We start from the raw sequence: 26553 nt of genomic DNA on the forward strand, positions 1-26553 counted from the left end.
TTCAGACACCTGTCTGGATGTGTTTGGAGCACGTTTGATCCTTCCTGGACACGCTGCCACGTGGTCTGGTGTCTTGAACTCCGGGGGCTGGGAAGGTGTGCTCATCCGTTCCCTTTGGAGACATCCCTGAGGTTCCCCGTCCCCATAGAACCGCCTCCTTGGCCCTCGAGACACCCGAGCTGGCCACGGCTCGAGAAGGTGGTCGCTCAGCCCTGAGACTGGCCTGTGCCCGGCCCTCCTGCCGTTGCTGCTGGGCTCCTTTCCCACGCCCGTCCGCACTGTCCCCACAGGACCTGGTGCAGGAGAAGCTGAAGAGCCAGCAGCTGAGCAGTGAGCTGGACAAACTGAGCCAGGAACTGGAGAAGCTCGGCCTCCACAAGGAGCTGCTGCTGCGGGATGACAGCAGCAGCAACGGTGACACGTGAGGACCCCTCCCTGGGTGGCTGCAGGCTTTCAGGGCTCACGTGCGTCCCCGCGCCCCGCCCCCTGCAGGCTCCACGCTCCCCCACCCCCACCCCTGGAGCTCAGTTTACTTTTTACACCCGAGGGCCTGTTGTCACAGGTGCTTTATATCCCGGGCCTCCTTCCTAGATGTTCCCAGGCAGGAGTGGAAGGAGATTCTTCTGTCCAAAGAAAAGGCTTCTTAACTTTTTTCTAGTTAGACTTTTGTCGAGCAGTTTTAACTTCACAACAAGAGTGAGGAGAAGGTGCAGAGACTTCCCGTGGACCCCCTGCCCCCGACGCATACCCTCCCCCATCAACACCCGCCCCCCAGAATGGTGCATGCATGACGCTCGGTGAACCTACACCAGCACCTCGTCATCGCCCAGAATCCACGGTTGACATTGGGGTCATTCTCGGTGTTGCATGTTCTGTGGATTCTGACAAACGTATGATAACCTGTATGCACCCCTATAGCATCATACAGAGTATTTTCACTGCCCTAAAAATCACCTGTGTTCCACCTGTTCGTTCCCCTCTCCCTCCACCAGCCCTTTAATTTTTTAAAGTTTTAACTCTTGCTGCCTTTGCCAGCAGTGCTTTCCTAAATCATCTCGCTTTTCAAGGAAATCCAACATCTTGGACTTTTGTTGGACTTGTAACCAACGTGATGTCCTTTAGGTGTGGTGAAAAGGCCACACAGATTTACCTCTTACCTAGCACTGTGGTCTTGGATAGATTCCTTAACCTTTCTGAGACTCTTGTTTCCCCAACTGTAAAATGGCCATACCAGTACATAAAACGGCGCCTGGAAAACTATAGCAGTGATGTTTCATTGATGGTGTCCCAGACATATCTATGCCAACAGCCTGGGGAACAGCTCTAGGTGATGGTTTTTGACTCCTGCAGTTCTTCTGGGCCAAATCTTGCAGCGTGATGCGGAAACCAGCTTAGTGGAGGAGGGATGTGTTGGCAGCTGGGAGACTGGGAGCTTGTGGGTAGAAGAGGCAGATGAATTCTACTGTATATTTGTATTTTTCAGGAAATACAAGATTTTGGAGAGCATAAATGAATCAGCATTCAAAACAACACTAGCCAGGAAAGAAGAAAAGATTGTGTTCTTAGAAGCACAGATGGAAGAGAAAGCCAGCCTGAATCACCACCTACAGAACGAGCTCCAGGTGGTAAGAGCAGCCGCCTTAGGGTCAGGCCGTGGGTCCTGGCTGTGAGGTCCCTGCCTCATCTTTCCCAGCCCCTCACCTGAGTAGCAGAGGGGCGGCCTGGATGCCCGTGTTCTGGAGCAAGTGTCGATGGAGTGGACCCCTGAGTCTCAGGGGAGGGAGAAGACTGGCCGTGGTCACGTGGCTATAAAGTCGGGACTGAGTCCCGGCTGCTGCCCAGCAGTCGCCTCTGCAGGGAGGGGGCAACATGCAGGACGGAGGTCGTGTGCCCTCCCCCCAAGAGCAAAGGCAGGAGTCTGGCGGGTCCAGTGCCGGGCGAGGGGTCGGGCATGCTGAGGGGGACGGGTTTGGTGCGGGGCCCCGAGTCCGGCCTCTTCCTGCCCCAAGTCTGCTTTCCCGTTCCCCACCCGCAGTTGAAGAAGGAGTGTGAGATCCTCAGGAAGAACCAGGAAGAGGGGAAGCAGGTGCGGAACTCTTTCAAACACCCTGTGGGGCCGTTGGTCGAGGGTCACGCGGGGAAGGAGCGCTGGGGGCCCAGCCCCAAGGAGGCCACGATGGAGCTGCTCCGCGTGAAGGACCGGGCCATCGAACTGGAGCGCAACGTGAGTGGGGAGAGGCCGTCCTGCCGACAGTCCCGCAGACGGAGCAGGAACTCCCATTACCGGGAAGGACCCAGGGTGTCAGAAGCTGTTGAGATTTATCCAGGTCTCGTTGGCCTCTTCTTGAGTTTCCTGGCGAGTCCCGTTTGCTCCTTGCCCCTTGAGGTCCCGTCAACCTTTCTGACTGAAGGGGCAGGTCCCCTTTTTCCCCGGGGACTTGCTCTATGCCTCCTACACTGGATCTGGGGCATCTCCACCAGCACTCTGTTTCCGCAGTGCTCTGTGTTTCGGTGCTCTTCTGGGGGTCGACAGACCACGGTCCGCCCCCTTGTTTTCATAAATAAGGTTTTATTGGCCCACAGACACACCCTTTGCTTACATATCGTGTGGGGCTGCCTTCCCACGGCGACGGCAGGGGTCACTGGCTGAGGTAGAGACCCTGTGGCCGGCAAACCCCAAAATAATATTTGCCGTCTGGCCCTTTACAGAGCAAGTTTGTCCATACATGTCTAAATCCCTGATCTTGTTTGATGTCTTCCCAACAGCCTTATGAAGTAGATAGTGACGATTTTCCTTTGACAGATGAGAGAGGTGAGACGGAGTTTAAGAGACTTGACCCTAAGCCCCATGCTGGTCAGGGACAGCGCAAGACCACACCCCAGGCGTCCGGGCCCAGTCGGTGGCGTATCTTGCTCCGTCTTTATCAGTCTCGTGGAGCATGAACCGCCTTGTTCTACCCGCTGTCACCCGAGTCGGGTGAGGCTTTAGGGCAGGCTCTGGCTCCTTGTTCTGTGCGAGAAGCTCACAGACATGCATTCTCAGGGTGGTCAACAGAAAACAGAGAAGAGCCCAAAAGACAGAAAGGATGAAGCAGCTTTAACTCCAGCTCGCCTTTGCCTCACACTCACATGCTCAGGTTCTTTGCAGTATCTCCATCATGTGTATTCACTTCTATTGTGAAAGCACGTAGAAAAAATTTTTTTCCAATTCTGTTGTCTTTCCAAGAGGGAAAATGTTACTTCTCTCATCCAGTGGATTTTGGCTTTGGCCCCCCAAAGGGTTCCTAACAACTCTGTACCTGCTAACCAGCCATCCCTGTGGCTGGTTAGCAGGTACGGAGCCGGCGTCTGATTGGTCTCATGCTTCCCCCTTCCCCAGAACGCGGCTCTGCAGGCTGAGAAGCAGCTGCTCAAGGAACAGCTGCAGCATTTGGAGACCCAGAACACGGCCTTCAGCAGTCAGATCCTGACGCTGCAGAAGCAGAGTGCCTTCCTGCAGGAGCACAACACCACGCTACAGACGCAGACGGCGAAGCTGCAGGTGAGGGCATGGCTGGGCAGCTCTTGCGGCGGGATGCTCTGTGTCTCCTAGAGACTGGCCCCAGCACTCTGACGACTCCTTATCAGTGAGACAAAGCATGGGAGAGTTCGGTGTTTTGTTTTATTTTTTATTTTATTTTTTTTTTAATTTATTTATTTATTTATTATATTTTTGGCTGTGTTGGGTCTTCGTTTCTGTGCGAGGGCTTTCTCTAGTTGTGGCAAGCGGGGTCCACTCCTCATTGCGGTGCGCGGGCCTCTCACTACCGTGGCCTCTCTCTTGTCGCGGAGCACAGGCTCCAGACGCGCAGGCTCAGTAGTTGTGGCTCACGGACCTAATTTCTCCGCGGCATGTGGGATCCTCCCAGACCAGGGCTCGAACCCGCGTCCCCTGCATTGGCAGGCAGATTCTCAACCACTGCGCCACCAGGGAAGCCCTGTTTTGTTTTTGATAGACTCATTGTAAACCGAGGTTCCTAGCCTCAGGATCTTTGAAGTTGGTTTTCAGTGACTGAACACGGCTGCCCAGGCAAAAAAAAGTTTATTTCCCTGCTTTTCCCTTGCAGTCTTGTCTGTTTCCCAAAATCTCTTTCTTGAGATGCTGTTAGGAATGACTTGGAAAAGAGGTTCTGGGATCAAATAAGTTTGGTTCAACAGAGTTAAGCACATTTCTTCACTGTAGGACCTGGCAGAGCCTTTCTGAAGCAAATGTGTATTTTTGATCTCTACGAGTGAAGTAAGGCATGAAGTAGCTCCCGGGCTGGTGAGAGCATCTAGCCAAAAGAATGTTCTGGACCACACATTTTAGGATGTTGGCTTTTATTTACCATTAATAGATTGTGGGAAAGTAAATGATCATTTATTGCAGTTTCTGAGAAAGGTGTTTGAAAATATGTAACGTATGGGTCAGAGACAATAAATAGGAGACTGTTTGTCAAAGAGGTTGGGATTTGTTCTGTTAAAACAAGCAAATAGGATGTTGGTTTGTAGTTTTGTTTTTGTTGGGGTTTTTGGTTATGGTTGTCATATCTTTGTCTGGTCTTGATATGAAGGTAATTCTGACCTCAGAATGAGATAAGAAGTGTTCCCTTCTCCTAAATTTCTAATAATTTTGGATGTTGGATGGGTGTTCTGTAAGCGTCAGTTAGGTTAAGGTTAAGGTAGGTTGTTCAGGTATTTTGTGTCCTCAGTGATGCTCTATCTTTTAAAAATAGTCTTTTAAAAGTATTCAGAGAGGGTATCCAAGGAGCTTATTCAGAGAGAGGACCTAATTTGCCCCAAAAGGTCACGTCTACGGAGAGGGGCTCAGGACTGAAGCACCACACAACAGTCTGTTGATGCCGTCTGGCCTCCTCCAGCAGTTCCTTAAGTCCTGGTAGAACTGTCCTGGGTCCCAGCGGCGTCTTGCCTGCGCCGGTGATCCCTGTTATCTCGGTGTCAGCCTCCGGCCCCCTCTCCCTCTCGGCAGGTGGAGAATTCCACTCTGAGCTCCCAGAGCACCTCACTCACCGCGCAGTACGCGCTGCTCCAGAACCAGCAGACAGCCAAGGAGAGCGAGATCGAGAACCTGCAGAAGCAGCAGGAACAGCTGACAGCCGCCTACCAGGCCCTGCTGCAGGACCACGAGCACCTGGGCGCACTCCACGAGCGGCAGTCCGCGGAGTACGAGGCCCTCATCCGCCAGCACAGCTGCCTGAAAACACTGCATCGCAACCTGGAGCTGGAGCACAAGGAGCTCGGGGAGAGGTGTGTGCCGGCGGGGCGGGCTCCCCTGGGCTCCTGTCCCCGCCTCTGCTCTGTGCCCCTCAGGTCTCCTCTTGGCCTGCAGCTTCACACCGTCTGCGGCACCGGAACTTTCCAAAAGGGAAGTAAATCAAAGTCACCCTTAGCAATTTGGAGTTAGTGCAGCTGGAGACCGAGTGTCGGTGGATCTCCAGGTGGAGAAGGGGCGTCATGGCCAGTCTTGGCTCAGGGAAACCTGTTGTTGGTGTGGGGTCCCTGCTCCTCTAAGGATTTTCTTCTCTCCTCCCTTTTCTCTCCAAACTAAGAATAAGGAGGAAGTTCACCGCAGTTGCCAATTTACAATGACGCATCTTACCCTGGCTTCTCAGTTCTTTTCTTGCCTGTCAAGGTCTGGGCCGCGTTTTGTTTTTTTTTTTTTTTTTAATTAATTAATTAATTTATTTATTTATTTATTTATTTATTTATTTATTTATTTTTGGCTGCGTTGGGTCTTCGTTGCTGCGCACGGGCTTTCTCTAGTTGCGGTGAGCAGGGGCTACTCTTCGTTGCAGTGCGCGGGCTTCTCATTGCGGTGGCCTCTCTTGTTGCGGAGCACGGGCTCTAGGCGCGCAGGCTTCAGTAGTTGTGGCTCGCGGGCTCTAGAGCGCAGGCTCGGTAGTTGTGGCGCATGGGCTTAGCTGCTCCGCGGCATGTGGGATCTTCCCAGACCAGAGCTCGAACCCATGTCCCCTGCATTGGCAGGCGGATTCTTAATCACTGCACCACCAGGGAAGCCCTAATCTTAAGTATATAGAAAGTAAACAGAATGGTAGAGTGAAACCCCTGTATACCCACGACTGGCTTCTGCATTTATCACTATTTTGCTACCCTCATTTCATCTTTGCTTCCCGTTCTCCAGCCCCACACTCTTCTTTTTTTGTAGGTAAAATTTACATACCTTGAAATGCACAAGTCTTAACTTTGCACTCTTGACAAATCGGGGTCCTGGGTTTTGTGTGCATTCAGTCAACCAGCATCACCTGAGCTCCTGCCCTGGCAGATCCTTGACTGTTCCAGGCTGCTGGGCAGGGGTGGCAGGACCCAGCGTCTGGGAGCAGGTGTGGTGTGCACATGGCTCTAATGCAGGAGAGAGAGGCTCTCAGACACTTGGCACGGGTGGGTCGGTGGGTGAGGGGGAGCAATTGGCCTTGTCCTGTGCTTGTGAGACGGCCCTGCTGCCAGTGTTTTCCTTGACTCGGCCTCAAGACGCTAAGTAAAGCTGAAGTGCAGGGCGTTTCATCACAGACCCAGGGGGGTTGTTGGGCCAGCAGAGCCTCGTGAGGGCATCTGATGATGCTGTGGGCACAGGGTGATGGCGTTCGTTTATCCACTCACCCGGTGCTTCCTTTCTGCCTCTGTCTGGAGTCCTCCAGCCCTTTGATCCACCCGGGTCGCCGTCCTTCAGGGGCTGCTAGCCCAAATGAGCATCTTCTGCTTCCTCCTGCACCCATCCTGGATCCATGCGACACTTGGTAAACACCTACTGTGTACAGGGTGCTGTGTCTAGCTGTGGTAGGAGAGGCACCCAGTTGACTAATGATGTGGAGTGAGACGTGTTCGCTCAACTCTAAAGCTAGCACGGTGCCCAGCACTCACCAGGCACTCAGGTGTCCTATTATGTGTTATAATAACATCTTATGATATTCCTCATGTCTGCTCAGCAGGGGAAGGTTTTTGCAGGTGGAATTTGGACTGGCTCTGAAGGAAGAGTTCATTGTTGCTTTCCCTGTAATTCTTTGCTCAGTACAGCACAGAACCACTGTGTTACCCAGTACTTTGTCGCACAGAGGCTGGAGGCCCCTTGGGTCTGTCTGCAGCAGGGCTACACGTTCAGGAGTCTGGGTACCTGGAACACAGGGGTGATGGCTCTACATTCATTTCATTTGACACTTAAATCAGGCACTCACTCATTCGTTCTCTTAACACATACTGAGCACTGTGCCTCGTACTGGGACTCGGTGGTGAGCCAGACTCGCCCGGGTTCTGGTGTAGTTTACTAACGGTCAGAGAGATGCTTGATCAGTGGGCTTTTCCAAGACGTTACAGCAGGGAAGCGGGAATCGGGGACCTTGATGGTCAGCCGGTGGCCCTAATTTGTCAGACCTTGGATGACTTTTCCCAGAATTGTTAATCTGGATGAGAAAGGTCACCCCTGAAAGCCAGGCAGAGCCCCACGCCCAGAACCACGTCGGGGATCCTCTGCTCTGAAGCTAAAGGCCACACAGATGTCTGTCTGTAAACAGCTACCTGAGCAGGTTTCTGAGCTTGATTCCACACAAGCACAAGTCTGGGTTCCAGTCAGGTGGTGCGAGTACAGCTGCGTGGGGACAGGTGGGGTCAAGGTAGAGGTCTGGAGATGCAGGCTGGAAGCCCCTGGACTTGGGGGCTCTTGAGTCATCGTGAGCTTGGAAGGTTCCAGCAGGTGGGAGGGACAGCCTGGGCTTATCGGGGACTCTGTCCTTGTGCTCTGCTGCCCTCCAGAGATAGCTGTGCAGTACCCCATACAGAGGGACAGAGGAGAAAATACAAAGAGGAAAATGAAAGGGCCGGAAGGAGGGGTGTGTGTGTGTGTGTGTGCGCACGCGCACGCGCGTGTCCCCCGGCAGCTGCCTGGGCCCCCCAGGCAAGCCTCTGCCCCCTACTCGAGGTCTGACAAGAGCAGGAAGGGCTCCCGAGGGAGAGTAGGGCTCACCCCGTCCCCAGTGAGCAGGGATTTGCTGTGAGATGAGCTGTCATGTGCAGTGGAATTCAGCTGTTTATTCCGTGGTTTCTTTTAGATCAGTTTGTGTTGAGTGAACCCCCTGGTAAGTCCTTTGCACTCCCTGAGAGGAGGGTGTGGGGTTCAGAGGACGTTGTCTCGGCGTTCCCCGGGGGCCAAGGGAGGAAGGCTGCTGTGACAGGGAATCGAGGGGGCCGTGGGGGCATGTCGGGTGGGAGGAAGAGGCCTCTGGCCCTGGGGCTGGAGGAGACCCCGAGCCTCCCCGCCTAGGCGCTGCTCGCACCCCCCCGGCGCCTCTCCCAGCCACCTCCCTCCGATTCCCTGCCACGCAGCCTTGCCCTCTGCCCGCCCCCCTCAGCTCTGCAGAGAGAAGCCACCAGACGAGCCCCGCCTCCTCTGCGGAGGCTTCACGGTCTCCCGGGGTGTGCGTTGCCTGTGGGAGAAGAAGGCCCGGGATGGGCTGCCAGCGGTGTGTCCCCTCCCACAGGCACAGCGACATGCTGAAGCGCAAGGCGGAGCTGGATGAGCTGGAGAAGGTTCTGAATGCCGAGAGGGAGGCTTTGCAGCAGGAGCGGAGGACGAGCGCCGTGGCCGCGAGCGAGAACCGGAGGCTGCAGGAGGAGCTGGACAGGTAAACGCCGGGGCCCAGGGGCCCACCTGCCCGCGGGCAGCAGCATCTCACGCACTCTGCGCCCGCTGAGCGGAGGTCAGCCTCGTAATACAGCCCCTGCCATGCTAACAGCTGGATGGTAGTGAGGTCAAAGGGATGGTGCTGGGATGCAAGGACCAACGTGGTACCCAGGGACAGCACGTCGTCTAAGCTGGTGGTCCTCACCTCCTGCCCTGAGATGACAGTGGTTGTGTCAGCCACAGGTACCTTCGTCATCTAATGGGTTCCCTGTTTGTGAATTCACCTCCTTGCTGACATTCATCTATAAGCCCCAAATCAGCGCTCGTGGAGCTATCATGGACATCTGGGTGGTGAGACATTTGGGGTCGCCTGACGCACACATTTCCAGCTGAGGATGAACAAGGCGTTCGACCCCTGCAGCTCATTCTGCAAACGAGCGTCCTTTTTGTGGCCTGTTGAGTGCCATGGTTTTCGTATTTTTGTGCTTTGGGGTGAGGATTTCGCTGTTTAAAATGGCCCACGAGCAGAACACTGTCTCGTGTTCCTAAGTGCAAGGCTGTGATGTACATTATGGAGAATATGTATGAGTGAGGTAGATAAGCTTCCTTCAGGCGTGAGTTACAGTGCTGTCGGCTGTGAGTACATCACACAAGGTGTCTTTAAACAGAAGCCACATAAAACGAGGTATGTCTTGATCAGCTGACAAAATTGTGTGACCAGACTCACAGGAACCCACCTGTGTGTTTCCCCCAAGAGCTAATTTAGTGTCTCAGGGATCTTATAGAACGTTACTACCAAGAGTAACAAGAACCTACAGAATTATTATCCTTTTTTTAAAACAGATGAAGAAACAGGCTGAGATTAAAAATGCCTTGTTCAGAGTGGATGCTTGTCGTCAATGGCAGAGTCAGGATTTGAAGCAGGTCTTGTCTCTGGCATGGCCATGGGTGCTGCTTCCTCCCCACCTCCATGTGTTCACGTGTACCAGGGGCTACAGACTCAGGTGCCAGGCAGGTCAGGCACGTGGGTGAAGAGTGCCAGTGGTAGACCAGACATGAGTGACGTGGAGAATATACAGTAACGGTTGTCGGCTGGGAGGAAGGCCTGGGGCCACCAGGTTATCCCTTTGTTTATGCTTTTTCTCTTAAGAGAAGCTGGACATTGCAATGTTGCTGTGAAACTTTCAGAATTTTAGGTGTTGACCCACTAATTCATTTAAAAAACACTGTAGCCAAACAAGACACATCTGTGTCTAAACTGAGTCCATGAGCCCCTGGTACTTCAAGCTTTCTGTTATAAATCTTCCCCCGAGAAAGCCCAGTTGGATAATAGTTATTATGATGGTGATAATTTTAGTGGATTTACATCATACCCCAGCATCTCATATTTTATTTATCTCGGGAGTTGAAATTAGAAAGGGCCTTGGAACTGAGAAGAAGAGCTGGGCATAGACAAAGAGTTTTAGAGCAAAAATGTTCTGGTTCAGTATTTAGAAAGAAAGCTTTTAACAACAGAACCTTTTTTTTGCCAAGTAGGCAGATATGCCAAAGCTTTAAATACCTAAGAGATCATAACAGTGACGCTCTGTTGAAGTGGGTGTCCGGGCCTGCCTGTTCTGTCTCCCCCAGTGCAAGGTGGGGACGCCAGGGGCACCTTCATAGAACCCCAAAGAATCCAGTTTGAAAGCCTCTGATTTTGTTCAGCTCCCTCATTGTGAGGCCCAGAGAGGTTGTGGTTTGGCCTAAGGTTGCACAGCTGTGACAGGGCCTGGGAGCGCTCCTCGGGCCTCAGCCCTGTGGCTCTCCACCCCGCCAGGGTCAACTTCCTGCACCATCAGCTGAAGGCGGAGTACGAGGAGCTGCACACCCACACCAAGGAGCTGAAGACCTCGCTGAACAGCTCCCAGCTGGAGCTGAACCGCTGGCAGGCCCGGTGCGACGAGTTGAAGGAGCAGCACCAGGGCATGGACCTCTCTCTGGCCAAGCTGGACACCCACTGCGAGGTGCGGCCTGGCGCTGGGCGGGGCCTCGGGACGCCGGGACGCGTCCCCTGCGGGGACGGCCTCGGGCTCAGGGGGGTTGCGATGGGTCCTTCTTTGGCGTCTGTGCTCGAAGACTGTGTGAAGGTGGTCCAGAGGCCGCGAGGAGACCAGAGGCATTTAAAAAGGGGACAGACACCACGACTGGTAGGGATGCGTTAGAAAACACCTCTGCACCTGATCTTTGCTTTTTGCAAAGGGTCAGAGCAGGCGCACGGAAACAGCCGGGTACTGTTTTATTTCTGTCCTCTTGGCTGTGTCCACACGGTTTTTCCATTTCTTTGCATGTAGCAGCTGTGCTGTTGTAGAGAAACGTCACAGATACTTTTTTCCGTGCTTGGGTTTGGCTGACTGGCTCCTGATCCCAGCGTAGTCGGGATGGAGCTTGCACACAAATCCCCTGGTTGCCAGAGGGGCAGAGCTCTGCCTTCTGGTGCACTAGGTTGGAAAGTACCTTCTTAAGCAGCAGACCCCGCTCAGATGAAATTGTAAAGCAGACCCCGGGACAAGTAAGACAGGCAAAGTGGGTGGCACAGGGAAGAGCAGCTGGGTCCTGTCCCAGCTCCGGGACAGCCAGGACCCCAGACACAGCTCCTCTTGCCCTTTGTTTGTTGAAAAACACTCTGAGGAGCCTTTTCCTTTGAGCTCACGGTAGCCCTGCGGGGCGTCACAGATGAGGAAGCAGAGGCCAGGGTTCTGAGACGCCCAGAGGCCCCTCTGGGCTGGGTCTGGGGCCTGTGGAGGAGGCGGGGGCCAGGACACAGGCAGACAGTGGCTGGGGGAGCCCCGTCACCACAGGCTGTGCCTCACAGGGCGGTGCTTTAGGATTTCCCAGGGGACCTCAGGCCAGGGCCTGCAGTAGGAGATTGCCACCCAGTCTGTCTGAAGCCAAAGCTTGTCGTTTTCCTGCTACACCGACCATGATAAATGTATTCTAGAGCAAGAGTTGGCCATCCTCAGCCCAAAACTAAAATCCAGCCCCCAAACCTGTTTCCATACAGCCGTGAACTAAGAATGACCTTTACATTTTATAATGGTTGAGAAAGTGAAAAAAAATGTTTTGTGGCAAGTGCAAATGGTATAACACTTAAATGTCAGTGTCCATAAGTCAAGTTTTATTGGAACGCGGTCACACCTGTGCATTTACATATCGTCTCTGGCTGCTTTCCTGCTGTAACAGCAGAGTTGAGTGGCTGCAACAGAGACCACCGTCTGGCCTAGAAAGCATAAAATATTTGCTACCTGGCTCTTTACAGGAGAAGTGTGCCGACCCTCGTCTAGGACGGAGCTGGCCACTAGAAATGATAATGTAGCCGCCAGATATAATTTAAAATTTTCTAGTAGCCACATTAAAGAAGTGAAAGGAAACAGGTGGGATTAATTCTAAGTAATATATTTTGTTCAGCCAGTATATCTAAAATGTCATTTCCACATGTAACCACAAAAAACTCATTAATGAGATCTTTCACATCCTTTTTTTTTTTTTTTTTTTTTTTTGGTGAAGTCTTTAGGATCTGCCGTATTCGCCCTTGTGGCACACCTCCTCGTGGGCTAGCTGCGTTTTCAGTGCTCAGCGGCCACGCGTTGCCCGCGGCTGTCAGATTGGACAGCGTAGCTGCCAAGGGAAGCGGCCGTTTGGGTCCTTTCGAGTTGTCACGAGCACAGATAGTACTGAGATGGACCTCTGGGCGCACGTGGCCTTTTCCTTCTTTGGGAAGCTAGGTTCCCAGCAGCAGACTCACGGGGTCGCACGGTATTTAAGACATCCGTTGGTCTGTGTTTTAGCTGCTCTCCCGCCTCAAGGGGAACTTGGAGGAAGAAAACCATCACCTCTTGAGCCAGATCCAGCTGTTGAGCCAGCAGAACCAAATGCTTCTAGAACAGAACTTGGAGAACAAGGAACAGTACCACGAGGAGCAGAAACAGTACATGTAAGGGGCCCGGGTGGGGGACGCCTGGCGACACGGGGGTCCTGGCTGCTCTGGCCAAGACCTGCCCCGTTCTGGGCGAGAACAGCGCCGGAGCCTATTCTTAACAGCCTGTCCTTCTCTCTCTTTCCCTGGAGTGTTTCTGGGTCTCTGCAAGTGGTGGTGGTTGGCTTTCATTTGCTTTTTAAAGGCACTGCCCACCGCCAGAAGCTTCTTAGTCTGCTTTTGGAATTAGGTGCACGTCTAAAAATACAGCCGTGCCAGCAAGAGAGGTATCTCAGGGAGAGAATGCACAGCGGAGGCTGAGCACGGGTGCCATACCCAATCCCTTTCTGTCGCCTGTGGCTGTGTTCCCTGATCGTCTGGAGCTGTGGGTTACCTGTGTGCCACGGTGTTGGTTTATGTGGGCTTTGCTGTGGCCCCTGCGCTGGTAACCAGGGACTAGTGGGGGTGATGAGATGTGGGCATACCAGACAGAGGTTGAGGAGCTTCACGGAGAAGTGGAAAGAAGAGTTGGGGTTCTGCTGCTGACACAGGATGGGGCGAAGGCAGGGCAGATGGGGGGACGTGAAGGCGGAGCACGGCAGGGGTCTGGGTGCGGGGGAACGTGCGGGAGCCTCAGCGGAGGAGGCTCCCGTGCCTGGCTGACGGGTCGGGATCCATTGGGAAGTGTTTAAAGGGTGCTGGTCTCGCAGGGCCTAGGAAGCTGCCAGAGATGAGGTCAAGAGGAAGAGCCTGGCACTGAGAACCTTGTGGTTTGGAAGTGAAACAACCCAGGATGCATCCGTGGATCCAGGGGGTTTCCACCGCTGTGCCGTGTGGTTGAACTGTCCTTGCTCGCGGGTGGGAATGGCTGGCCGGCGTGGGGAAGGCAAGAGGAGACAGGCTGCAGAGGGACATGGCCAGAGGTGGCTCTCCACCTACCAGGAGATGGTTTACCTTGAAAGCCGCACTGTAATTTGGGGATAGAAATGACCGTTGCCTGAAGTTGGCCCTCTGTAATCCAGCTGATAATAATTGCCAGCAGACACTGGGCAGGTGCTAAGTAGAGGAGTAGGCGCCTGGACCCCAGGGGGATGATTGGATGACAGTCCTGCGTTAGAGAGCGTCTGCAGAGGGCCAGGGGTTGGCAGGCTTCCCGGAGGCTGCGCTGAGCGGAGCACTGTGCTGGGGGCCGAGAGGGGCACGGGACCTGTTCTCTGAGTTCGTGTGCATCTCTGGGGCGAACCCAGCCGCGAAAGCACTCCGAGCTTAGGGCAGGGCAGCACGGCCGTGAGGACAGAATAACAGATCACAGACGTCGAGTCCAGGAGGCTGGGAGCAGCGAGGGGTTGGGGCTTGGGGGTCGGGGCCCAGTGGTTCGCAAAGCTGCCACTTTTCATGATGTGCCCGCTTCGTGGGGAGCTCCTGGGAAAGTCCCCAGTTTGGGTGGAACCTTGGCAGCTTCTTGACAGAAAGAAGCCTGAGCAGAAAGTTGCCTCTGGCCCAGAGGCCTCATTTTCCAGTGAGGAAGCCAAGGGTCCGAGCTGTAAAGACAGCACAGGTGGTGAGAGGCTGGAGGGGACAGGAGTTGGTGGCCCTTTGGGCAGTGTTGTGTGGAGTCCACCTGCCTGACTCCCTGAGATAAAACAGAAGCACACCCTTCGTATCAGGGAGGCCAGAACTTCCCTCCCAGGAAGCAGAGGTGCCCTCTGGCAGCCCAAGGTTCAAGAGGTATCTCTTTGGTCTTTTCTGTGTTTTTGAAAATACAAACTGGTTTCCAGCATTTACAAGTCAGGAGATTTTGCTTCGCAGTCTTGAGTTTCTGGCTGCTCTGAAAGATGGGAAGGTCTACGTGCCACCCCAGGCAGTGATCTGCTGGGGTGGCCCAGTTGTGCCTCAGTCCCCACCGCCCCCTCTGGTTCTTCCAGGCCCGCTTTGCTCCTTATCTTCTCTCTGGAGCCTGAAACCTTTTGAGTTTGTTCCCATGGAAGTTTTATCAGAAACCCAACATTGGAATGGGTCCAGGTCAGAGGTCTGAATTTGCTGAAATGACTTTTTCAACCTTGATGCCCACCCAACTCCCTGAGGGCAGACCTCTCCCACCACCAAGGGGTTGTTGATGCGCACGCCCAGGAGCTGGCCTCGAGTCTGACCCTGGGGTGTCCCACATTCTGAACGACCTGGCCAGAGAATCCTTGCTTCCGAGCTTGGGTCGTCAGACGGTTACGGGTTTGCTCCCCTGAGTTCCCTCACAGCTAGATCCCGGGTGCTTCAGCAGGCCTCTTCAAGGCGTTAGGGCTTCTGGAACTATGTCAGATGCTTCCATTCGCATATTCCCAGCTCAGCGACCATGGTGGTCGTGAGCGCTGCGATGTCCACTGGGCCAGGTCCCAGGCCGCGCTGGTGAGTAAGTTCCTTTGTTTTATTTCAGACTGGCTTGATTGTCTTTTCCCCCTCTCCACAGAGACAAGTTAAATGCCTTACGAAGACATAAGGAAAAACTGGAAGAAAAAATCATGGATCAGTACAAGTTCTATGATCCTCCTCCAAAGAAGTGAGTTGATTTACGATTCAGGGACTTGAACACAGAACAGAAAACCTTCCTTGTTCACGCTCAGGGTGAAGCTTTTTGTAGGGCCTGTGTCTTCCACGGTGACAGGTCCCCCCTGTGCATATCCCTCCCACGTGAGAAAGACCTCAGAATTTCTTTCAGCCCCATCCTCGTGCTTGTCCTGTGAGGGGTGGCAAATGCCAGCTGACCCTGACGAGACACAGGCTTAATTGAGCCGCAGCCCTTCTAAGGGGGCAGAGAGTCAGTAGTTTGGGAGCCATTAAAGCGGGATGGAAGGGTTGGTTGCCTTGTCGGCTTCTTCTCAGGATTTAACGGGGTGTAGAAAACCCATGTTTTCTGTTTAGGGAAGGAACCTTGGGTAGGACACCAGGCCCAGCACTCACAGTCTTCGAACAGGGGCACCTTTTGGCCCTTATACAGATTCCTCTGGATTCACTGAACCCCAGGGCGGCTTCACAGACATGTCCCCTCCTCCAGAGGGCAGTGGGTTGCAGGGCTGGCTCCATCCCCCAAGACTGCCAGCCTTGTCCAGCACCGCTTCCCCCAGGAGTCGGCCCTGCACGTGGTCCTGTCCCGGCCCAGCCTCAAAGTCAGAATCACTGCATCCTTCAAGGCCTCTGTGTTGAAATCACACAACCACAGAATTTCAGAACCTCAGTCTCAGCCTTCTCTTTGACAGATGGAGAAGTTGAGGCCCAGACGAGGAAGCGGAGTGATTTGTGTAAACACAGTGCAGTGCAGTTCAGAGCAGGACTGGGACTCGGGTGTGGTTCTCTTTCTGTAACACCAGGAGCCTCCATTTCCCGTTAGCTACAGCTTCATCGCTTACTCACTGAATTCCCTGTTTCTAATTCACACGGCACACTCTTCCCTGCCCTCTGCCACCTCGCCCGGATTCCTCAGTGCCGGGAGTGGTCAAGGAAGGCCAGCTTATTATGCTCACTGTGAACTTTAGCAGAGGATGAGGAGGAGTGTGTCACTGAACAGGGCATTTTGGCAGAAAAATTGCCATCTAATAGATCACATTAGCAGAGCACTGCTTCCTTTATTTCCCAGAGATAATCAAGAGTTAACGGGCGTACTTGACGTTCTGTTTTCCCAAGAGACTGGTGTGAACTTCTGACCCGATACATGCATCTAACTATCCCCGAGCGCGTGCGTGACCGAGAATTCTGTTCTACCTCCTGAGCCCCAAATACAATGGTCATGGTGGTGGTTACTGGCCAGCTTCCCAGGCTGGTGATGGGAATCCCAGCCCGCATTAGGGCACCCAGTAACCTGCTGGAGGGGGCAGTGAGGGTTGATTGTGTCCTAAAAATCTACTCCTAACTAGGAAAAACCACTGGATTGGAGCCAAAGCTTTAGTCAAACTCATCAAACCAAAGAAAGAGGGTTCCAGAGAACGATTGAAGTCAACTACAGACAGTCCTCCCCGGCAGCAGGAGTCCCCGGACCCAACCTCGCCATCCGCTTCTCAGCCGCTCAGATCCCAGCCGGAGAACCCCGAGGCCACCCCGTTGGGCTCAAGCTGTGCAGAAGAGCGTGACATCCACAACGGGACCCCGGGAAAAGGTAGGCGGGCTGACCTGGCTGCAGGGGGTGGTCTAAGGGACCCTCTCATTGGACCGGGTAGAGAGGGAGATGGCGTGTGGATGTGCACATGTCTGTGTAAGAGCGTGACGGGGGTGTGCTGTGTACACGCACATCTGCCTCCGTATGTGTGTTAATAACCAAGAAAATACAAACCCATGTCGAGCGAGAAGCATCGCTAATCCTGTAGATGGTGGGAGCGACTCAAACCAAAGCTGGTAACCACGCAGGCACCAGAGGCAAGCTCAGTAGCATATGTTTGGGGGTTTCCTTGTACGTGTCAGAGATTTAGAGTAGACTATTTCTGTAGGGAGATCTCCGGCGCATTTAACGGGCAACGTGCATATGTGCGATCTTTTGCAAGTCCACGTGTGACTCCAGTCTTTTTAACACTTAAATAGGCAGTCAGGTTTTCTTCTCCAGCCTGACCTGGTCTTCAGTCTTACCAGCCAGGGGGCCCGGCTTACCTTTCCATGAGGGCTGTCATTTGGAGTTTGCCGGGGGTTCTGAAATGGATTTCTAGTTGAATGTGCTTTATTCCGTCAAACTAAGAGGCTATCAGTTATAAACTGCCCAATTACTTTATATACCACTGGCAGTCAAATGATGCAATGCTTTACCACTTAGAATTTTTATTATACTCTTGTTGAAGAGCTCTTCTAAAAGACTTAATTAGACAGATTTTTGTGTACACACATAAAAGGAAAATATGAGTAAAACATATTGGTCACAGCAGTGACAATTCTGTCACAGTTCCATCTGGCCCCAGTGGTGACTATAAGACACTGTGGAAGCAGCATCCTGATTTCAGTGATGTTAAGATGGGGGGGGTGGGGATGTGCATCTTAGAATCGATTAAACACAGTAGTTACTTCAAACAAGGTTAAATTTCCAAATTTACTTTTAAATATCACTTCATGGATTATTTATGCCAAAACTGCAGCCTGAATAATTTAAATTTTTATGAAAGACACCAGGACTCTCTGAAGATCAGTCCTATGCCTGAGACCCACACACTCTCAGGGGTGGTGGCTGACATAGCACTAAGGGCCTGTGACAAGCCACCCTCTGAGTGTGACATGTGCACAAGCCTTTCAGGAGGCCACGTTCACCACTTCAGGTACTGCTGTGTCACTTTCAAATGCACAAAAGAAAATGCATTCACGCACACATTGTTTGGGGGCTAATGCTTGCACTCCCGTTCTTTACAGGAGGTCAGATTAGGTAAAAGGCTCTTGTGCAGGTAAATGATAATGAAGCTTAACATTGGTTTTTATCTAGAGGGGATCTGTGGCCCCAGGTTTTCATTTTGACTATTTAAATGTTTTGACATTTATCACCTCAATTTGTATTAAAGTTGACTTAATTAACTATAACCAGCCTAATTGAGTCAGGGAAACTTTCAGAGGGAAAAAATGCTTGTTCCCATCCATGAATGAGCAAGTCAGTGATGATTATCAATAACGGCAGCCATGCATTGGGTGCTTTCTTTGGGCTCAGTACCTTGTCAGCTAATTTACTTTATCTGCCTTGGGTTTAGTCCTAACTACCCCGTGAGGTAGGCATGATTAATCATCCCCTTTTCAGAGCTTAGAAAGTGAGGCTTGACAAGGTGAAACACTTGCTGATATAGTAAGTGGCAGAACTTGGATTCGAACACAGGTCTGTCAACTCTGGAGCCTGAGCTCTTCACCAACAGGTGCACTGCCTGCAGTTAAAGCTGAACCAACATGCTGCCTAACCAGGGGCCCCAGCAGAGCCATGGGCCCCAGCATCACATAAAGTCGGTCCCTTATCCTGTGGTGTGAGCATTGGCCACCAGGTGGTGCTATAGAGGAAGAAATAATGGAGGTTCTGGTACCAAATTTAATTCTAAATCAGAAATTGGATATACTGGTTGTTTCTGTATGACATGTTCAAAAAGTTAGACCAGTTGTCTGCTCTGATAAGACTCTGTGATTTAAAGGTCATGAATTAGAAGATGCATAGGAGATCTAAAAGCGTATAATAATTCTTGGTGTTGAGGGCTTTGGGGTATGAAAAAGAGGTACTTTGATTATTTTTAAACTCATCCTGCCAAAAGAGGTTATTTCAGATATACAAGAATTATTAGTGAATACTTCAGGTAGACTGTTTCATTACAGCAGGCCAGAAATGTACTGTGTAGCATGTGAGCCAGATTGTCAGGGAGTCAGTCATTAAAATGGATGAGTAAGAGAAGCCGGGTCCTACATTAATAAACATTCTTATTTAATAATTTCACCCTTTGAGATTGAAAAATTGTCTAAGCCCTTCAGCTCCTTGAGCAATATGTAATTCTCTTCACGTGCTGAGTAAGTAAAGTGTTGGCACTAAGATGCCGCTAAATTAATTAAATTGAGGCAGAGCATAAGTGATTCACTGAGTCCTGATCCTGGTGTTGTCGTGGCTATTGTTTCCATCTTTCCTGGGCTGGACAGGATTCTGATTTCCTAAGTACACTGAGCTAATTTAGAGTCATTTGTTATTATTCATTTCATTTATTTGTTGTTTTTTTTTTTTTTTTCCTTCCTCTCGGGTTATCCTGGGGATAACAATTTAGCAACTCAACGCAAAAAGAGTCCCTTTTTGAGAAGCAAAAGCAAGGACAAAGACAAGTCTCCAATGGCCCACCCGGCTCTCTCTAAACACCTGCGGTTCTGGTCTTCCTCTGACATCCCATCCTCTCCTAATGAGCCTCTCCCTTTTTCAGAGATTGGAGATTTCTAATCCTTTTCCTTTACCATGTGTCTTCATCGTGTATCCTCCTTCATTTCTGAAATTCACTTTTCAAACAATCGAAAACAAACAAACAAAAAAAAACAGTACCTAAAGGCCAGATGACCTATAGCGGACCCCTCCTCCTGACCCCAGTTCCAAGCCAAACTTAAAGTAGCCAGCGTGGATTCTGATTTCAAAAGAGAAGATGAGTTGCCACACCCTCTGGACCGTTTCTCCAGTACAGCACAGCTGTAGGGGAGCCTCGGGACATCTGTGCACAGGTCCCTGGGCCAGGATGTCCGTGCTGAGTAAGTCCAGGGGCCGTGTGCTGCCCCCCTTCTCTCGCACCTGCAGGCTTTTGTCATGCCCGCGTGTAAAGCAGAGCTGGTCTGTTGTCGCTATGCTTCCTAAAATATACAGCCTCTGTCAAGTGAGTTTTTTTAAGACTTACCTTTAAGCATCTAAATTTAAAACCGCTGCCCTTTTCTCCTCTTTCTTTGTCAGAGCCCTGAATTGTTGGCTTTTGCCAGTAAGGTCCTTTTTAGAGGTGCTCTGTGTTTTGAAGGATTTATTGTGCTCCATTCAAGCGTTTTGAATAATTGCATCGATGTTGCCCAGCCAGAGTTCAGTCCAGAATGAAGTTTTATGACTGTACTGTCGTTCTCTGACATCTTGGATGCTGAAGTGAAAGCAGCAGTGGACAGAAAGAACATCAGCACGCCAGTCACACCCAGAGCGGGGGAAAGGCTGGTCGATAGAGGCCTTTAGCTACTGCCGTTTTTTCTGTCTGCAGTCATTGTTGTACCATCTTCATGATTTTGGCCACATCTTTACATCACCTTTGTGGTTACTTACATATTTTCCCTTGAATTGACTCACCGTTTCCACTTAAATTTATCCTAAAAGGAAAGATTATTACCTGTACTGTAAGTGGAAAACCAGTACCATAAAAATAAAGTAACTATAAAAAATAAATACATACATATTAAAATGCTGAAGTCGGCTGATGTGGCAATGACTTCATCTCACGCGCCCTGCCTTGGGAACCCTGGGCTGCTGTGGTCCTGGCCTTCCAGGCCTGTCCTCCGAGCATGCTGCTGGAATGGTGCTGTTTCTCTGCTGTTCGTGCTAACTGTGTGGTCATCTCCGCCTCCCCTCTGCTCCTGATTTTAACCTCACCTGTTGGATGTCTGTCCCATCCATCCCACCAGACTTGAGTCTTGCTTCTCATCAAGGTTATCTTTCAAAATCCAAATTTTACGTTGATTTCAAGTCATAAGATTTAGGTGCTTAAAACTTCACAGTGAGTCCAGACTTGGAGTGGCGAAGGGGCAGACAGGGTCAGGTCCGTGGAAGAGGCTGGAGAGGGGCCGAGATCCTGACAATGGTCGTGGCTCTGTGTCTGCAGCCTTGGGTCTGCCTAGAGTGAGGCATTATGCAAAAGAGCCCTGTCTTCATGCTAATAGGAACTCCAACTGCATGAAGTTTTGTCTCATATTTGGAGAGCCCATCCCCTTTCTTATTACTAGATAGTTGGAGGGTTTTTTTTTTTTAATGTTTTCATATAGGATTTTATTTAACTTTGACAAGAGTATGTCTTCATGGTAGAAAATTTAGAGACTGCAGAAAAGCATAAGATACAAGGTAAAAATTCTTGTAGTCAGTCTCACCATACAGAGATGAAAGACTTCTTACCCTATTGTTAAGGTGACAGTGAATTTTTTTCGCAGATTATAAGTGAAGCCAGTTGGCAGGCTGCACATCCTGGACCTTCAGGGCCTCGGCCTCAGATCCGAGTGATCCTGAGCAGACATCGGCCAGGATCTTTTTAAATCAGGGATTTGAGTCATATACAGTGCTATGTAGCAGGTGTGCTCTGTAGTTAATATGTTGGACTTTTACCAACATTTTGTTTGTCCTCTTGAGTTTTTCCTTTATTTCCTCCCAGCCAAAATTTCAGGGCTGACAGTTTGGCACATCATTGGAGGTGGGCCCTCCGACACAGGCCTGTAGCCAGGGCCCTCCTGTTTAAACCACAGCCCGGGAGGTGGGCAGCTCAGCTTTTGTACCTGTGGTCCGTGTGCCCTGCCACCCCTGCTTCTAGGCCTCCGTGTGGTAGCCCAGCCTGAGCGCAGGATTCTGCAGCCCCGTTTCTCAGTGTCCTTCTCTGCCCCAGGTCCTGGGGACCTAAAGCCAAAGCAAGGGTCCCCGCACAGAGACAGCCTTGACCGCAAGGATGCCTCTGCTGACCCAGCCATGAAGACCTGGCCCGTGGAGCTGGGCCCCCGGCCCTGTTCGTCCTCAGCCATCACCTCAACCCCTTCCAGCTCTACCCCCATCTCGCGGCACCCAGGCCGCACCAAAGGTGAGTCGTGGGCCCCTCACCTTGTCCAGAAACAAGAGGGCCGAGCATGTGGGGCTCAGGTTCCTTCCTAAAGACCCCAGACTCTCAGGGCCGGGAGGGGTCTCAGGCTGAAAGGTGGTGAGCAGAGTGGGGAAGCTGCGGGCTGGCTCTGGCATCACACGGACACGGGTTCAGGCCTCAGCCCTGCCTGCCAGCTGGGTGGGTGACTCTGGACAGACAGCTTCACCCTCTAGAGGCCTGATCCCAAGCCACTGGTGGGAAAGCCCCGGGACCCACCCTCACCACCACCGTGCAGGACTTGGTGGCACCAAGCAGCTCCAGAAGGGAGGTCCAAGTTTGGGCCAAAAGCAGGCAGCCTCCCTCAGCCCAACCTGGTAGAAGTCTGGAGGTTTATTCTCTACGGAGGATACACAAGAGGGTCTCTGAACTGGAGGTCGGTTAGTAAAGTGGAAGGCAAGTGTCCCAAATGAAAGACAAGGAGGTTGCAGGGAAGGCTTTACAAACTGAAGGTCTCCCAGGTTGCCAGTAGCCATGTGTGTTCACATCTTTAGATGTGAGATTAAAACATTCTTCCAGTCATCTGATCAGCTTAAGAAATTCCCAGTTGAATGTCCCCGTCAGATCTGTCCAGGTGAAGCCCACGGACACCTGGGGAGAGCCTCCAGTACCAGAGACCAAAACCAGTGTGAGAGGCAACAGAGTAAACAGAAGCACGGAGATGAAAGCTTTACGATGCCCGTCATTAATATAGTCAGAGATGAGCCAAGCTGTTGCACCCATGAAACAAGAATGGGATGCTACCAGAAGAGCAGTCAGGGGTGGGTGGAGCAAGCACTGGGAAATTTAAAATATGCCAACAGAGAGGAAAAGATAAAGCTTAAAACCAAAAATGACATTCTGCTGATAATGTAGCGATATGAAACTATCCAAAGGAACAGCTGAAAGAACGGAAAGTGATTGCCTCTGGGGTGTTAGAAATTGGAGAACAAGAAGTGGTTGTTATTTTTCATAATAATACCACCCACTCGGCTCTTGAAACCAGGGACTTGCACAACCTTGGTTTGACAAGCAAAGCAAAGACAGACAGGGTCCCTGCCCTCGTCCCAGTTGCTTACAAGTAGGAAGCCCGCCTGGGGAGAAGGTGAGTTGGGTGGGCACAGGGCACCCGGGCAGTCTCTCCCCACTGCTGGCCAGACACTGCAGGCGCAGTCACTTGCTGTTGGATGTCAGTGGAGCCGTGCCGTGTGCTGTCTGGAACAGGCATGCTCTGAGCCCGGCGTGGCAGGGGTGTCTGTTGTCCACAATCATCAGTCTCCCCTGGTTTCCTGGGCTCTGGGGTACAGAGGCCCTGCCTGGTCTTGGGAAAGAGCTGGGAACACCGTCTCCCCTGAGTGGTCTGTGTGGCTCAAGGTCCAGCCCTCCAGGCTAACCCTGGGCTGTCTCAGTCTGGACCCCATCCCTGAACCAGAGCCTAAGCCTGGAAACATCACTGGCCAGTCACACGTCTGCAGAGCATGCATGAGGGTCCATCAACGCTGCAACCCCAGCACTGCCCACGGCGATTCCCTGGCAGCCCAGTCCTCACACTCTGGGTACTCATCGCCAGTGGGCATGTAACCATCTTCAAAATGGACAAACCCGCCCCCCCCCCCCGCCCTTAGAATCAGCATTTCTTTAAGTAAATCTAGTTCCTTTTAGAGCAGAATTTAATAATCAAGATCTGGACACTACAGAGTTGTCATTACTTTTAGATCCTTTCAGTAAAGAAAGGACACATAGATATTATGAGTTCATATCAATATTTCCAATTCCAATTTAACATTACAGGGATTTTTTCTTTCATTGCATATGCGTGTGTCCTTTTCTTACACAGAAGTCTTGTCTCTTGAAACATCTACTTATTTTTCCTGAAAATACACAGTAATGGTAAAAAAGTTATATTACTAACAATAAAATTACTAAGTGATGTTTGTTTTCTTTTAGTTCTTTTAGTTCTGAGATTATATCTCACTAAGGATGCACAGAGTTTTATATTCAAAATTCACTGGAATTTTTTTCTCTAGGTGATTATGTTAGCAGTTTGATAGGCAGTAAGGTTCACTTGTTTCTGTTTTCAGTGTTAGAATTTTTTCTTTTTAAATTAATCCTGTTTTTTAATACATAAAATATTTATGTAATTTAAAGCTAAATTATGTAGGAAGGCATGCTTAGATTTCTAAGTCTCACATCTCTCCCTTTCCCCCTCCATTCCATTCCAAAATCACCCTATGGATAACCTTGTTTTTTGGTTCCTTGTTTATACTTCCAGTGTTTCTTTTTTGCAAAAATAAACAAAATAATGCACCTTGATATTTTTTTTCATTTAGCCATATGTCATGGAGACCTTCCTCGTTCTTTTTAAGAGGCGCATAATAATTAAAATGGTGGTATGACAGTTCATTCAACCAACCAGTCCCCAGAGTTTATCCCTAGAAGTAGAATTGCTGGGTCAAAGGACAAATACAGATATGCTATTCCTAAGTAAGATGCCATATTTTTTAAAAGTTTTCCAGAGAATCCTGATATTAGCCAGGTTTAACGACCAATAACCTACATATCACTAGCCATGTTATACTGTAGTAATCAAGGCAGCAAGTTTTCATTAAAGCCACTACTTTGTGAGTTGGGCATTAGGGGAGAATTCAAAATGTAGGCTTCTCCTGCCTTCAATGAGTTAAAAAAAGGAGTTGTCCTGCCCTCATCTCCAGGAGACAAAACCTGCGAAGGAAGCAATTAGACCATACCTAACTTTTAAAAAAGTTTTTATTGGAGTAGAGTTGATTTACAATGTTGTATTCCTTTCTGCTCTACAGCAAAGTGAATCAGTTATACATGTATCCACTCTTTTTTAGATTTTTTTTTCCCATATAGGTCATTACAGAGTATTGAGAAGAGTTCCCTGTGCTATACAGTAGGTCCTTATTAGTTACCTATTTTATATATAGTAGTGTGTAAATCATACCTAACTTTGGGTGTATCTCACTGCCAGAACTTTTATAATAGGAATTGGGGGCAGGGGGGAAACCCTCTGGCCATTTGGTTGGACACAGGGTCTACTGTCGGAGAGAAGTGAGCAGGCTTGAGGCAGAGGGCATCTGAGTCCCTCTCAGGGAAAGGGCAGTTGCCGGGTGGCCTGTGCTTCCAGGTCTATTTCGGGTGAGGAGCTGCTGCGCCAGGGCTATTTCCAGGGAGTCAGCCTCTCCCCTTAGGTGCTGGATTCTTTCCTCTGCCTTCCTCCCGCCTCCTGAAGACAAGTGTGGTCTCCAGACCAGAACTGCTGGCACAGCCTGGCCTTGGAGGCTGGGAGGCGCTCCCCAGGGCCCTAAATACTCACCTCCTTTTGCTGTGTAATCCTTTGGCCAGATCACTGCTTTAGTCTTCAAGTCTCTGTCACTGCACAGGTGGAAATGGGATTTGAAGTTAAATCTAACAGGAGTCGGGAGTGAGGGCTGTGCCAGCAGGAGGCATAGGGGGAGGGATGGAAGAGGCACGTCCACACTTCCCTCCCTCGCCTCCAAGGGCGGGGCGCTGCCGTGGCTCAGGTGCCAGTCAGAGGTGGCCGTCCGGCACAGGACCCCGTGTTTCCCTGTGGATGTTCCGGGACCCCTGTATCATCACCTTATTTTTACCACAGGCTATAATTCTGATGACAGCCTCTGCGAACCATCCCTGGAGCTCGAGTTCGCTCCCCACAGGCAGTACGGTGAGTGGTCAGTGCGATGTCCCCTTCCGCCTGGGTTCTCAGTCTTGTTCTTATCAACAGTCAACAGTGCTTTTCCTTTAAGCTAAGTCCTGTATGGAAGTCCAACACACAAAACAGGTGAAAGTGAAGTTGTTGTATGAAGTGGGAATGGGGGGCCCACAGTTCCTCCAGTCTCCTTCCTTGCCCTCCTCAGGGCCTGAGGATGTGACTTCTACTTACATACCTCCAGTGACGGGGAAGTCACTACTTATCAAGCATCCCACTTCTGGAGACTTTAATTCCTTTTGCTTTAAAGCACCCCTCGTGTTTGCCAGGAAGTTCTGCTGACCCACACAGGGAGCGTTGATTTCAGGAGGATCTGTCACTGTCCTCACTTGGATTTTAGTTGCCCAGAGTGGCTCCAAGTTATATTTAGTCTTAGAAATTGTTAGAAGCACTTGCCGTTTGATTCAGGCATATTGTAAATTTAGGCAGAAGGGAAACCAGGAATTATACCAACCTTCTCAAAAATTATAAACAGCTTTGGGTTTTTTTTTAATTTTTGCAAAAAATAGTCATAGAAGCGTTGGAAGGTAATTCTTTAAAAAAAAAAACTCAAAGTTTACATTGAATTCAGTTTATTTCTGATCGACAATAAGCGTTATCTCTACCCTATCCATTGTCTTAAAAGTATTATGATACAAATACAGACGTTTCCAATTGACATGAGTAAAGACAGGCTCTGTGGTGAAACAGTTTGACACAGGGCGCCCTTATGTCTTTACATTGAGTGGTGGGTAACACAACAGCAGGGATCTCCTGCAACGTTTGGTAAACCTGAGTAGCCCAATTTATGGTTGTCAGCTGACCAAAAGGGTTTTCTTCCTAAGTATTCTGATTCCTTGAGCTTCTCTTATCGGGGAAAAAGAAGGGAAAGGGGTTTTTG

The 26553-nt window shown here is 50.8% G+C and overlaps 1 protein-coding gene across 1 annotated transcript in view; it reads left to right on the forward strand.

Annotated features, from left to right (window-relative positions):
* Positions 1 to 26553, forward strand: part of CCDC88C (coiled-coil domain containing 88C) — a 122847-nt gene that overhangs the window by 89477 nt on the left and 6817 nt on the right. The window contains exons 16-27 of the mRNA XM_068555346.1: positions 291 to 421; positions 1484 to 1625; positions 2036 to 2224; positions 3380 to 3541; positions 5009 to 5286; positions 8529 to 8672; positions 10488 to 10674; positions 12496 to 12641; positions 15085 to 15174; positions 16526 to 16764; positions 21698 to 21886; positions 25560 to 25628. Of these exons, the coding sequence (XP_068411447.1) occupies positions 291 to 421; positions 1484 to 1625; positions 2036 to 2224; positions 3380 to 3541; positions 5009 to 5286; positions 8529 to 8672; positions 10488 to 10674; positions 12496 to 12641; positions 15085 to 15174; positions 16526 to 16764; positions 21698 to 21886; positions 25560 to 25628 (1966 nt within the window). The remainder of the gene's footprint in view (positions 1 to 290; positions 422 to 1483; positions 1626 to 2035; positions 2225 to 3379; positions 3542 to 5008; positions 5287 to 8528; positions 8673 to 10487; positions 10675 to 12495; positions 12642 to 15084; positions 15175 to 16525; positions 16765 to 21697; positions 21887 to 25559; positions 25629 to 26553) is intronic.

This window comes from Eschrichtius robustus, chromosome 1, assembly GCF_028021215.1.
Source record: "Eschrichtius robustus isolate mEscRob2 chromosome 1, mEscRob2.pri, whole genome shotgun sequence".
Lineage (NCBI taxonomy): Eukaryota > Metazoa > Chordata > Mammalia > Artiodactyla > Eschrichtiidae > Eschrichtius > Eschrichtius robustus.